This window comes from Coenobita brevimanus, chromosome 62 (genome assembly GCF_032717465.1).
Source record: "Coenobita brevimanus isolate Jiangsu-jjx chromosome 62, ASM3271746v2, whole genome shotgun sequence".
Taxonomy (NCBI): domain Eukaryota; kingdom Metazoa; phylum Arthropoda; class Malacostraca; order Decapoda; family Coenobitidae; genus Coenobita; species Coenobita brevimanus.
In genome coordinates this window covers 29533674-29548562 of record NC_137015.1, presented here as the reverse complement: position 1 = coordinate 29548562, position 14889 = coordinate 29533674, and the positions used below count along the sequence as shown (strand labels likewise).

The 14889-nt window shown below is 44.5% G+C and overlaps 1 protein-coding gene across 1 annotated transcript in view; it reads left to right on the top strand.

The window, feature by feature from the left end:
- The window catches only part of PIG-L (phosphatidylinositol glycan anchor biosynthesis class L), a 94640-nt gene that overhangs the window by 56886 nt on the left and 22865 nt on the right, over window positions 1-14889 (top strand). Inside the window, exon 4 of the mRNA XM_080275623.1 lies at window positions 14764-14863. Coding sequence (XP_080131749.1) covers window positions 14764-14863 — 100 coding nt within the window. The remainder of the gene's footprint in view (window positions 1-14763; window positions 14864-14889) is intronic.

The following is a 14889-nucleotide window of genomic DNA, read 5'->3' as shown; positions in this document are numbered from 1 at the left end:
AAGAGGGAAGGGTTCCAGTGGACTGGAAATCAGGTATAATTGTTCCTTTATACAAAGGAAAAGGGGAGAGAGAAGTATGTGGTAACCATAGGGGTATTTGCCTTCTTAGTGTGACTGGTAAAATATATGGTAGAATACTCATTGATAGGGTTAGGCATATGACACAGGAGCTAGTTGGAGAAGAACAAGGGGGATTTAGGAAGGGAAAAGGGTGTGTAGATCAGATATTTGTTCTAAGATGTTTAGTGGAGAAGTATCTAGAGAAGGGAAGGAAAGTGTATGCTGCCTTCACAGACTTGGAGGAAGCTTATGACAGAATAGATAGGCAAGGTATGTGGAAGGTATTAAGAATATATGGAGTGGAGGGGAAGTTGTTGAGTGCTGTGAAGAGTATGTACGAAGGAGCTAGGGCTACGGTGTGAGTGGATGGTGAGCTGAGTGAGTTCTTTGATCTCAGTGTGGGACTGCAACAGGGTTGTGTGATGTCTCCATGGCTGTTTAATATATACATGGATGGGGTTGTAAAAGAGGTGCAGGGTAGGGCAGTGGATGTGGGGGTGGCTCTAATGAATGAGGGTGAGATTTGGAAGCTTCCGGTGTTGCTGTTTGTTGATGATACAGTATTGTTGAGTGAAGATGAATGGGAGTTGCAAGGTTTGGTGAATGAATTTGGGACAGTGTGTAAGAGGAGGAATCTGAAAGTTAATGTAAACAAAAGTATAGTTATGGTGTTTGAGAGGAATGAAGTCACAGAGTGTGCAGTGAGGTTGGATGGTGAGGATATGGAGAATGTGAGTGCATTCAAGAACTTGGGTAGTGTGATGAGTAAGGATGGAACTTTGGGGGATGAAGTGCGTGAAAGGGTACAGCAGGGAAGGAAGGTTGTTGGTACACTGAAAGCAGTGATGAGAAATAGGGAGGTGAGTATGGAAGTTAAGAAGTCACTGCATGATAGTATTGTGATCCCTACCCTGACGTATGGAAGCGAGGTGTGGACCTTGCAAGAGGGGAACAAGTCAAGAGTGAGAGCAGTGGAAATGAGTTACTTGAGAGGAGCATGTGGAGTGACGTGGAGGGACAGGTTGACGAATGAAGAAGTGAAGGAACGCTGTGGGGTGGATGTGGATGTGGTTGAGAAGATTAGGAGAAATACACTGAGGTGGTTTGGACATGTGAAGAGAATGGAGAATGAAAGACTGACTAAGAGGGTGTATGTAGGTGAGGTGGAGGGAGGGAGAGGGAGAGGTAGACCGAGGATGAGGTGGAGGGATGGAGTTGAGAGGTATATGAGGGAGGGGGGGGTGAGTTAGGGGGAGGGTAGTCAAATGGTGGGTGACAGAGCGACTTGGAGGCGTTTTGTCTGCGGCCACCCTTTGCGAGATTAGGGTGTCGGGCTATAGATAGATAGATAGAGAGTGTGAGAGAATGGGAGTATGGATGGGGTATATGTGCAGGAATAGGTGAAAATAAGATGGCAAAAGAAGGAGTATGTATAGTTGTGAGTAAAAGATGGAAGAAGACCATAAGAGAGTATGGATCAGTTGGGTCAAGGATTGTGTGGGTAAGATTGAAAGTTGGAATACAAATGTGGGTGATTGTGTGTGTGTATGCGCCAATGCAAGATCGTGCAAGCAGAGTGAGAGAAGAGTTCTGGACAAATGTGGAAGTGTGCATGGAAAAGTTTGGAAGGAATGAGAGAGTGTTTTTGATCGGTGATATGAATGGTAAAGTAGGGAATGTGAAGGTGGATGGAATAGTTGGTGAGTGGGGTGTGCCTGCTGAGATAGATGAGAATGGCAGTGCATTAGTGGACAATTGTGCTGGGAGGGGGTTGGTGATATCCAATACCCTCTTCAGGCACAAGATGATCCACAGGTATACATGGCGAGTGATGAGAAGGGTGGGTGGTGAACTGAATGAAAGGAAGGCAATGATTGATTATGTGTGTGTTGATGAAAGGATGCGAAAATGTGTAATGGATGCAAGAGCTTTATAGAGGTTGGGGGAGTGGACTTTCTGACCACTACTTGGTGGTGACCAGAATCAAGGTCCAATTAGGATGGAGAAATAGAAGAAGGGAGGGACGGGAAGAAGGAGTATTTGTAAGGAGAGTGGAAGGCTACAGGAGGATGAGAAAAAGGCAGAGTATAAGAGAGAAGTGGAGGAACGATTGGGCAAATATGAATTGGAGCAGATGGGGGACGTGGAAGGTGTGTGCAGGATATTTACAGAAGAAATATGTGTAGCATGTGATGTGGTGTGTGGGATTAAGAGAAGACGGAGGGGTGTGCAAGGAACAGCGTGGATGAAGAGGTGAGACAGGCTGTGGCACAAAAGAAGAAAGCATACAATGAATGGATGAGAAATAGGGGCGTGGAAGAAGTTGAGAGGTGGAAGAGAGAGTTATATGTAGAAAGAAAGAGAGAGGTAAAAAGATTAGTAAGAGAAAGTAAGAAGAGAGTGGATGAGGAATTTGGAAGGAATTTGAGTGTAAAGTGGAGGGACTGTAAGAAAATGTTCTGGAAAGAGGTGAAGAGAGTAAGACAGGGTGGAAGTGAAGTTAGCAGGGGAGTGAAAGATAAAAATGCTAGATTACTAGTGGAGAAGGGAGAAAAAGTGAGCAGATGGAGAGAGCACTTTAAGGAATTGTTGAACATAGAGGATGGAAGTAATGCGAGTATAAGTGGCTGGGGAATGGCTGGGAGGAGGAGGGAGGTGAGAAGACAGGAAGAAATCAGTAGGACAGAAGTTGTGGAAGCAATGAAGAAAGTTAAATTGGGGAAAGCCCCTGAAATTGATGGAGTGTGTGGTGAAATGCTGAAGTATGGGGGAGAGATAGTAGTAGAATGACTGTGGAAAATGTGCAGATTGGCCTGGGAGGAAGGTAGAGTCCTGGAGGATTGGAAGTCAGGTATAATTATTCCCTTGTACAAAGGAAAAGGGGAATAAGAAGTTTGTGGTAATCATAGGGGCATCTGTCTTCTTAGTATAATAGGAAAAGTGTATGGTAGGATACTTATTGACAGAGTTAGAGAAAGAACAGAGGAATTAGTTGGAGAACAGGGAGGCTTTAGGAAGGGAAGAGGTTGTGTAGATCAGATATTCATTCATAGATCTTTAGTGGAAAAGTTTCTAGAGAAGGGAAAGAAGTTGTATACGGCTTTCCTCGATTTGGAGAAAGCATATGACAAGGTGGATAGACAAGGATTGTGGAAAGTATTAAGAATATATGGAGTAGATGGGAAGTTGTTGAGTGCTGTGAAGAGTATGTATGATAGTGCTAAGGCTGCAGTGCGTGTGGATAGTGAACTGAGTGAATTTTTCTCTTTGAAGGTTGGGTTTAAACAGGGATGTGTCATGTCTCCATGGTTGTTCAATCTGTACATGGATGGGGTAATAAAAGAGGTACAAGGTAGGGTAGTGGATGTTGGAGTGGCCCTAGTGAGAGAGGGTAGTGTTTGGAAACTCCCTGTACTGTTGTTTGCAGATGATACTGTGTTGTTGAGTGAAGACGAAGGAGAGCTGCAAGGCTTGGTGGATGAGTTTGGGAGAGTGTGTAAGAAACGGAATCTAAAGGTGAATGTAGGGAAGAGTAAAATGATCATCTTTGAGAGAGAGGAAGTCAATGAATGTACAGCGAGGTTGGATGGTGAGGAATTGGAAAATGTGAGTACGTTTAAGTACTTGGGTGGTGTGATGAGTAAGGATGGAGGTTTGGAGGGTGAAGTGCTTGAAAGGGTATAGCAGGGAAGAAAGGTTGCTGGTTCCTTGAAAGCAGTGATAAGAAGCAGGGAAGTGAGCATGGAAGTGAAAAAGTTACTACATGACAGTATTGTGATACCAACTCTAACGTATAGAAGTGAAGCTTGGATGTTGCTGAAAGGACACAAGTCAAGAGTGAGAGTAGTGGAATTGAGTTATTTAAGAGGAGCCTGTGGAGTCATATGGAGAGACAGACTGACAAATGAGAATATAAAGGAGCATTATAGTGTGGATGTGGATGTAATAGGAAGCGTTAGGAGGAACACACTGAGGTGGTTTGGCCATGTGGAGAGGATGGATGGTGAAAGACTGACGAAGAGAGTGTATGTGAGTGAGGTGGAGGAGGGAAGAGGGAGGGGGAGGCCGAGGATGAGATGGAGGGATGGGGTGGTGTCGCGGGGTTTTTTAAGTATATATGCAATATCAGAGGATAATATTTCAATAATACTGAGAACAGGACAATGAATTGTCTTGTGAAAATCAAGCAATGATTTCTTTATTCCGGCTTACTTTGCCGATTCTCTAAGGACAAGAATTTATAAACTTTCTCAACAGTACACAGCAGAGACTAATTCCTCACAATTGCTGTTTGTTAGTACTGTTAGCCTCTGGAGAAAGTGACTTCACCCCTGACAATCAATAACTAATGCTATTAATGATAACAGGTTCTTGCTGATGCATTAACTCCTGGTTGCACAACGGATTTTAAGCTTAATACAAAAGGATCAGTTATGAATAGCAAAGCATTTATGCAAACTAGGAGCTATAAGTGAAGTAAGCTTAATATGGAAAATAAAACACGAGTTTACATTACATTAAGCTCAAGAAAAAGAACTGTTAAATTTATTGATTACAATAAAATAAATTTATGTTACATTTCAAAATGAATTCAAAATAAGGAGATCGCACTCACTCACTCACTCAAAAGCTAACTCTTAAACCTAGGAAAAAATTAAAAGAAAATACTGGTCAGAAAAGTGGACAAAGCGGATGACTGGGTGTCGTTACTGAGGAAGGACACTGCACACGCTAAGTCTCTCGCCAATCACGCTAGGTGGAAATTCAGGAACTGGACAACGGCGGCACTGCTACGCACTGGGCCCAACCTGCTTTCACGGCACTCAAATCTTGACTGATTCAAATTGTGGGAGAGAGGCGAGTGTCGTGGCCGCATTGCTAATGGCTAGAATGAGCAAAACACGCCCATAATAAATCGCTCAGCAGAAGTGCTAATGTCTCGCACAAAGACGATCATTTGTGACACAGTGAAAAATTGTTCTGAAAACACTCCCGACCGGGTGAATACATAGCGGTTGACTGAGTGATAAATACTGGTATTCCACAAGAGTTTGCAGTTTCTCATGAAAGTTGATGTCATGAGTTTATTCAAATACAAAATCGCGCCGACTCGTGACATTACGCCCCATGAAAAAAAAAAAAAAAAATTTCTTCAGAAAAAATTTGTTCAATATACATACATATAAATCCTAACTCAGTCACACAAGATTCACACTGTGGTGTGTGTGTGCTATCCTGCTACAGGAGAAAGTCACAGTCACCAGTGAGCGAAAAAAAACTTGTATTTACGTTAATAGAAGCAAGCTTGAGGGAAAAACTCCGTGACGACGGTGAAAAATCATGTACTCAGGTCAAACTGAGGGAAAAGTTCGCTACATTTACATTAACAACTAATTGTTATGTAGCGTAATGTATGTTATACATGGCGTAGGTGTGACAGTTGTGGTGTAACTGTACCTACGTGTAAAATTACATAATGCAAATCAATAGTAAATGATGACGACGAGGCAGAAGAGAAGAGGCGTCAGCATGCGTCAGGGACGATCAGCTGTTCTGCACGGCAATGCTGCACCTGCCAGCTGCACCTGCCAGCTGCACCTGCGAAAACAATCAAGGTGGAGCATCAAAATTGTCATTTCTCTCTCTCTGCTTAGCAATCAGTACTTATGTTACAAAAAGTACACTATTTACATTATTAACCAGGAAACGTAGTCAAGGCGTTTCTGCAGGACATCAAACGCTGACCCAGTTTACTGGTTAAACCCTATACCTAATTAGCGAAAAGACTGGGCATTTGTGCAGGACATCAAACATTGCAATTCACTAAATTACCCAGGGAACGTGGTCATGAGCGAAAAGACTGAGCGTCTATGCAGGACATCAAATGCTGCGATTCGCTAATGGAACCTGGTTTACTGGTTAAACCCTATACCTAATTAGCGAAAAGACTGGGCGTTTGTGCAGGACATCAAACGCTGCAATTCGCTAAATTAACCAGGGAACGTGGTCATGAGCGAAAAGACTGGGCGTCTGTGCAGGACGTCAGATGCTGCGATTCGCTAATGGAACCTGATTTACTGGTTAAACCCTATCCCTAATTAACGAAAAGACTGGGCGTTTCTGCAGGACATCAAACGCTGCAATTTGCTAATGGGACCCGTGTTAGTTATCAGTTAGCAGGCGAGACATGAGGTCTGCGCCTACATTGTCACTTCCGTTGATGTATCTCACAACAAGGTTAAACTGCTGCAAATACAGTGTCCAGCGTGTCAATCTTGCATTAACCGTCTTGGTCATGCTGAGACTAGTGAGTGGCATATGATCAGTTTCCAGAGTGAATGGTGCCCTATATAAATAATAATGATATTTTTTAACACCATCAACCACGGCCAAGAGTTCCTTCTCAACAGTACTGTAATTCCTCTCGGCGGGTTTTAGCTTACGGCTGTGGTATGCCACTGGGAAGATTCCACCTTCCGATTCCTGCATCAATACGGCACCTACTCCATCTTGTGAAGCATCAGTGCGCAGTATGAAAGGTTTGTTGGAATCAGGCAACTGCAAGATAGGCTCCTTGCACAACATGTGCTTAAAGGCAGCAAAAGATCTCTCTTGCGCTTCTCCCCATTCAATGGTGTTTGGAGCATATTTCCATAGCACCTCGTACAACGGTTGGGCAATGGGAGCAAAGTTGGGGATAAAACTCCTATAATACCCCAGTAGGCCAAGGAATGCCCTAACCTGTTTCTTGGTCACGGGTCTCGGGGCTTCTCTAACCTTTCTGATCTTGTCACCCTGACACCTGCAGTGATTGTCGCCAACAATATGTCCGAGGAACTCCTCCTCACTGTGAGCAATCTTACATTTGCTAGGCTTCACAGTCATGTTGAAACTCTGGAGTCTACTGAAGACAATTTCCAAGAGTCTGAGGTGCTCCTCCAACGTGGCAGAATGAACGAGGACATCATCAATAAACATCTCTACTCCTACAATACCACGGAGCACTTGTCTCATGGCACGATTGAATACTGCTGGGGAATTGGTAAGTCCAAATGGGAGGACTTTATACTGATACAACCCCCTAGGAGTAGCAATGGCAGTGAACTGATGGCTCTCGGGGTGAAGGGGAATCTGGAAGAATCCCTTCGCCAAATTGAGCTTCGTGAAATATCGTGACCCTGCCAGCTTGGAGAAGATGGCAGTGTGGTCACCCATCGGCTCAGCATCCACTTTGGTGATTGGATTGAGCCTCCTATAGTCGCCACAAATCCTGACTCCACCATCTTTCTTGTGAACTACTACCATTGGACTGCAGTAAAGAAATGAGGACTTTTCAATAATACCTGCAGTCTCCATGTCAGCAATTTCGTTGTCTACTGCGCTCAGTAGTCGCATGGGAATCGGATATGGCTTAACCTTTACAGGAGTATCACTGGTCAACTCAATTTTGTGACAATCAACCTTTGCAAGTCTAGGTTGGTCAGAGAAGACCTCAGCATACTGACAGAGCAGTGACCTTATGGCATTCTGATCACCCAATGCTAAGTCAGTGTTAAGTAAAACATCTCCGACAGTCTCTTCCTGACAGGACTGAGCGGTTAAGGGCTCATCATCATGGTCATCATCTGGGATCACCGCGGCTGCCCCGGTTTCTTCCAGTGGCTGGTCACTATCATCAGCTACTCATAGGCCAGTCTCCTCGGGGTTTGACTCATGATAAGCCTTCAACATGTTAATGTGAAACCTTTTGCGAAGATTCCCCATCTGAATTATGTAGTTGAGGTCTGAAATGCACTCTACTACATCAAATGGACCCTTCCACTTCTCCAACAACTTGTTCTGGGCAGTGGGGAGTAACACCAAGCACTTATTGCCTGGACTAAACTTCCAAAGTTTTGCGTTATCATAATAGGCTTTCTGAACTTCATGCACCTTAATCAATTCTTCCTTAGCTAACTCGCACATCGACTGGAGGCGGTCAGCTTGATCAAGGACGTAGGTGTAGGTGATCTTGACTTCAGGGTCGGGTTCCTCATTGTCCCATAACTCACGAAGGACTTGAAGTGGACTACGGACCGACCTTCCATACACCAGTTCAAAGGGTGAGAACTTCAAGGAGTGCTGTGGGGCTTCTCGATAAGCAAACAGAAGAGGAGCAATGAACCGCGGCCATTCCATTGGCTGTTCAGCGGCCATGTGCTTTAACATCTTCTTGAGAGTCCCATTGAACCTCTCACACAGCCCGTTACACATGGGATGATAAGGCGTAGTTCGCAGGCCTTGGATGGACAACAACCTGAATGCTTCGTTCATCATTGCAGAGGTGAACTGCGAACCCCGGTCGCTTAAGACCTCTTTGGGGATACCTACGCGACAGAACACTTCGATCAATGCCTCAGCGACAGTGACGGCCTCTATATTCTTAAGGGCCACGGCTTCAGGCCACCGTGTGCTGAAATCAGCAATAGTGAGGATATACCTTGATCCATCACTTGCCGTAGGAGAGATTGGCCCAACATTGTCAACTGCTACTCTCTCGAACGGTTCAGAGATTACAGGCATTGGTTTCAATGGCGCAGGACGGACACGTCCCCGATCAGTGGTACGCTGACACACATCGCAGGAACGTTCAGGCCTTTTTATTTCCTGTCCCATTCCTGGCCAGAAAAAGTCAGCATGGATGCGGTCAGAGGTTTTCTTTTGACCCATGTGACCTCCCATGACTGAACAATGACCTAATTCAAACACTGCCTGGCGATACTTCACGGGAATGACAAACTGCAGTCAAACCTCGCCCTGGGGTGTTTGTGACTAACGGTATAGCCGTCCTCGCTTGCGAAGGAACCTGACCTGACCTCCCGGTGAATACTTAATCACTTTACCCTTCAGCTTCTTACGCACTGAAGCAAGTGTCGGGTCAGACTGTTGTTCTTAGACAACGTCTTGACTATGAATCAAATCTTGCGGCGTTGCGACGGTCAGCAGGGTGACACGATTTGGAGCCTTGGCCATGGCTCGTGTTACTGCAACAGCCGAAGTCTGAGTAGCAACATCTACAACGCAACTGTTTTTGATGCCCAGTATGTTGCCGATAATGAGGTCAAACAAGGGTTCTGGCATGACAACAGCAGCTGTCAAGCCAGTGTAGAAAGGAGATGCCACCTGGATACGTGCCTCAGGGAACAATCTCACTGACCCATCAATAAGTCTAACTTGGATCTGCTTACCCGTGTACTTGTCGGGCTGAACTAAACTTTGCTTGACAGAGCAACCTGAGGAACCATTATCTCTCAGGACATTTACAGAAACACCTCCCACAAACCCTGGCTGAACAAGAAAGGCAGTGTTACTGGTGGAAGGGTCTGAGGAGGTAGCAGCCAGTCATTGGTGAGACTGCGGAACAAACGATGTAGCAAATGTGGTGCCCTGAGAACTTGATACCTGAGGGGTCGTGCTCACCATCTGAGGAGCTGGAGCATTGACCACCTGTGGAGGAGGGTTCACTGTCGCTGGGGAACTAGTGAACTGCGGGGAAGTACCTGTACTGGTGGGGTTGGCACCACTGTATGCTTGTTGTGGCATGAGGGCTGCATTTGCATCCTGCCTCCGATACACTAAAGTCAATTGTCCTGACTGAGGGTTATGTGGTTTGTCCGTGCCCTTCTGCTGCTGCTTGAAATACCGGTACTGCTGCTGGTTAGGGTTCTGCTTATCGTACCGTTTCCACTCAGGTTTCTGAGTGTTTTGCCTCTGGTCCTTCTTCTGCAGTTTTGGACCTTGGCCATTATTCTGAGAACGGCCTTGTTGCTGGGGTTCAGTCTGAGACGGTTTCCCAGATTTATCAGGTTTTCTGTTCCAGGTATGCTGCTTGCGAGTTTGATACCCGTATGCAGTAAAGAATGCATCAGCCTTCTCACCATTTGGCTAGCATCCTTTACCTGGCAGATCTTAAGCTGAGCCATAAGTTCAGTAGGCCATGACTTTTCTAGCTGCGTGCGCAGCATAAGGTCGATTATCCCCTCACACGTGGAAGGAGTTTCATCTTTCTCCATCCACTCACCTAAATAAGCAGTAAGCCAGTCAAGAAACTGAACAGCAGTCTCTTTTTCCTGTAAACGCGCCCTTATGAACTGACTCTTGGCGTCGTCAACTGTGAGACCGTACGCTTTGACGAGTGCGGCCTTCATCATCTCATACATGAGATTGTCTCCACGAATTCTGTGGAGAATATCGAGGGCAGGGCCCTCAAACAGGCTAAGAAACTGAAGCCGCTTAGCTGCATCATCCAGCTGGTAAAGTTGAGCCATGTCTTCATAACGAGCTATGTATGGCTCGATTCGCTCGCCTTCCTTGTATGGGGGAAGCTTGATGTGTGGGGTCGCCATAACATGTGCAGGGAGAGCGCTCGTGGAGCTTGGGCCAGCTGCACCAGATGTGTCTGAAGCCAAGGAATCTCGCTTGAGCTTCAACATTTCAATTTCATGTTTTTCATGTGCTTCTCGTTTGGCATGTTCGTGTTCTCATCGTTCTCGCTCGTATTCACGTTCTCTCTCTCGTTGCTCTAACTCGAGTTGACGTTCTCTTACGTTGTTCTCACTCGTATTCACGTTGTTCTCGCTCTTGTTCTAACTCGAGTTTGCGTTGTTTTTGCTCGTATTCGCGTTGTTGTCGCTCGTGTTCACATTCTCTCTCACGTTCCTCGCATTGTTTTCGCTCATGTTCACGTTCACTTTCGTGTTCTTCACGAGCATCTTTCTCACGTTGTTGCTCGTAATTAAACCGTGAGAGAACGTAGTTTTGAATTTTTTCGGTGTCGCTAAGCCCCATATCTCTAGCTTCCTGTACATAGACATTGGCAGCCATGATACTAACTCAATCTAAATGAACTAGCGACTCAGTACTGACTGCGATTTTTGCAAAGAGAGATGCCAATGATAAAAAATAAAGAATATAGGCACAGGTTAGTGGTGACCAGTTTTATCTGATTAACCCGCCCCGTCCCGACGACGTATGGGTACGTCACCACGATTTGCATTTGCCAGTCCCGGCGACGTACCAGTACGTCGTGCAATTGCAAGGTACCTAATTTGCACAATTTTCAATTTTCGCACGTGATTTTTCGTATGTATACACGGGACACCTTCCTCTATTCCTGTACAAGATACCAAGCAGGGACAATGCCTTACACTGCATAACCTCCCCCCTCCCCCCCTCACGCCATTGTCTTGGCAAAGGACCTGTTACCAGTGACCTGGCTAGTAAAGTTATTCAGGGCCAGAGTGATTCCCCAATCGATGACAATGTGGAGGACAATGTTTACATAGCATTAGAAGAAGAAACAGCCAGAAATAATGATCAGGTAGTGTGGCAAAAATAGGTCAGGTATGGTGATTAGTTAGTGAGTGAAACAATGCTTATAATGCCTTTATTACTGCTTGAAAACCAATATACTGTCATACTACATATACATTCGTACCAAGTAAATAAATAAATACCGTTTATGAGTGGATAAAATAGTTACCCTCCCATAGAACTCGTTTTCTTTGGTGCCAGCATGTTAGAAAACCCACTCAGGTAAGGAGGAACTCCTACCTGGATTGGGCACTTTAAACCTCAGGTGAGCGATTTCTCTATGAATTTTCGATGTTTCTCACCAAAAGCGAAGGTTTTAGCCAAAAAAAAAAAAATCGAAAATACCTCGGGACTGGGGGATGTCGGAGGTGCGGAAAACCTCGGGACGTGACGGGTTAAACTGGTAAAGAAAGAAAATTAAACAAATAACTGACTGTGAAAACTATTAATTAATAATCACCAGTAAGATAGTGCCTACGGTCAACCCTCGGCTATCACGGGTTCCGCTATAGCGTATCTCACTATCACGCCTATATAAAAAACTACCCAAATACCTTTATCATGCACTAAATGCCTGCTATTGCGCATCGCAAATGTTCGAAAATTTCAAAAAGGCCAGGCTCCAGTGCTCCGCCCAGCCAACAAAAGCTTCATTCCATGATTGGTCGTGTGACATCAGCGCCAGCCGAGTGCTGATTGGCCGCCTGACCGAGTCTCCTGCCCGCTAAACCATTCAGGTGCGTGCCCTCAGACCGTGAACAGTGATAGTGAGAACAATAACTTTTTTTATGATATGATCATGGCCAACATACCCCGTCCCCATCCCCCTACCATCACCCAACATAATGCTGCGGGACCTGGCAGGGAAATAAAGAAGAGGAAGAACCTAAGTTAGGCAGATAAACTGGAAATGTGAAACTTATAGAGAATGGTGAGACCAAGCGAAGTGTGGGGAAGAAACATAACATCAGTGAATCAACTGTGAGGGGTATTTATAAGAATCGTGATCACATCATAAAACATGCTCATTTTTAGACTATTATATATTAATATGTGGTACAAAAAACGTATCTTACGGGTAAATATTGAGGTCATGGCACCAATTAGAATTATTACCATAAGTTCTTCAATTCGGCTATCACGGTTTTGGCTATAGCGCAGCCATAGCGGGACCAATTGGGAGTGATAGCCGAGGGTTGAGTTTATAGACTAATGATAAATACCCAAGTATGAGTGAGTGAGTTTTACACCAGGTACCCCCTTTTTGGATAAGGGCTAAGGCGTTGCCCCTGGGTAGAGGACTTTGGTTTGGAGCGTGTAGCATTTTATGACCGGATGCCCTTCCTGATGTCTACCAATGACCCTTGGGTGGATTCGATCCTCCGACCCTTCGGTCAGAGCGGAGCGCTCTAACCCACTGAGCCACAGCTAGTGAGTGAGTATTATCTCGTGAATAGCTTTAGAGCTAGGAGTTAATATCCTGGAATGAGGTTACCAATTGTCACGGGGTTTTTTAAGTATATATGCAATATTAAAGGATAATATTTCAATAATACTGAGAACAGGACAATGAATTGTCTTGTGAAAATCAAGCAATGATTACTTTATTCCGGCTTACTTCGCCGATTCTCTAAGGACGAGAGTTTATAAACTTTCTCAACAGTACACAGCAGAGTCTAATTCCTCACAATTGCTGTTTGTTAGTACTTTAGCCTCTGGAGAAAGTGACTTCACCCCTGACAATCAATACCTAATGATATTAATGATAACAGGTTCTTGCTGATGCATTAACTCCTGGTTGCACAACGGATTTTAAGCTTAATACAAAAGGATCAGTTATGAATAGCAAAGCGTTTATGCAGACTAGGAGCTATAAGTGAAATAAGCTTAATATGGAAAATAAAACACGAGTTTACATTACATTAAGCTCAAGAAAAAGAACTGTTAAATTTATTGATTACAATAAAATAAATTTACGTTACATTTCAAAATGAATTCAAAATAAGGAGATCGCACTCACTCGCACACTCAAAAGCTAACTTTTAAACCTAGGAAAAAATTAAAAGAAAATACTGGTCAGAAAAGTGGACAAAGCGGATGACTGGGTGTCGTTACTGAGGAAGGACACTGCACACGCTAAGTCTCTCGCCAATCACGCTAGGTGGAAATTCAGGAACTGGACAACGGCGGCACTGCTACGCACTGGGCCCAACCTGCTTTCACGGTGCTCAAATCTTGACTGATTCAAATTGTGGGAGAGAGGAGAGTGTCGTGACTGCATTGCTAATGGCTAGAATGAGTGAAACACGCCCATAATAAATCGCTCAGTGGAAGTGCTAATGTCTCGCACAAAGACGATCATTTGTGACACAGTGAAAAATTGTTCTGAAAACACTCCCGACTGGGTGAATACGTAGCGGTTGACTGAGTGATAAATACTGGGATTCCACTAGTGTTCGCGGTTTCCCACCAAAGTTGATGTCACGAGTTTATTCAAATACAAAATCGCGCCGACTCGTGACAGGTGGAGAGGTATATGAGAGAGGGGGGTGTGAGTTGGGAGTGAGGCAGTGAAATGGCGGGGGACAGGGTGACGTGGAGGTGATTTGTTTGTGGCCACCCCGAACGGGATTGAGGCGCCTGGCAATAGATAGATAGATAGACCCTGGTTTAACGAATCAATTGGCTAGGTAAAAACCGATCATTAGGCAGGATACCGTATATTGGGGTAGATTTAACATGTAAAGTAATGGTATGCATTTTTCAGCCTTGAGTTTTCCCTCAACCAAGTCTAAATCCCACCCAAATGAGCCCAGAAACAACTTTAAAGCCAATCTAAATGGCCTAACAGCTGTAAAAGAAGATAACCAGTAAATAACTCACTAAAATCAACAGATAAAATTTGAAAATCATTAAATGTAAGTCTTGAAAAAATCAGGCTTAGTAAACTGTACCCCAAAATGGCATGGTTCACCGCACCTATGGCAAAAACACATTAATCTAAGTCTAAATACAGTTTATAAATCAACCAAAACACACAATTTTAGTCCAAAATATCATCAAAATTGATTTTAAAAAATCAAAATCCATCATTAAACTGGGTTTGGGCATTGGTAGGCAGGGTATGGTGGTATGTCTACCCCCATTGTTAAGCCAGGGTATCACATCTAGAGGTTTTGTATATCGAGGTGTACCTGTAATCATCTGGAAGTAGCAAGAATAAATAAATATAATACGTCCTGTGATTGAAGGGGTTTAGTGTCTCATTGTCACAGTAGTGCTTTTATTATATCTTTTCAGCTACCATGCTATGCCTGCCTGACAGTTTATGCACACTGTTTATCCATACAGGTGGTGACGTTTGACTGTGGTGGGGTGAGTGGACACATCAACCACACGTCCCTACACTCGGCAGTGCAGCACCTGGTTGAAGAAGAGCTGCTGCCGGAGTGTAAGTAAACTTGGGGAAGTACAACA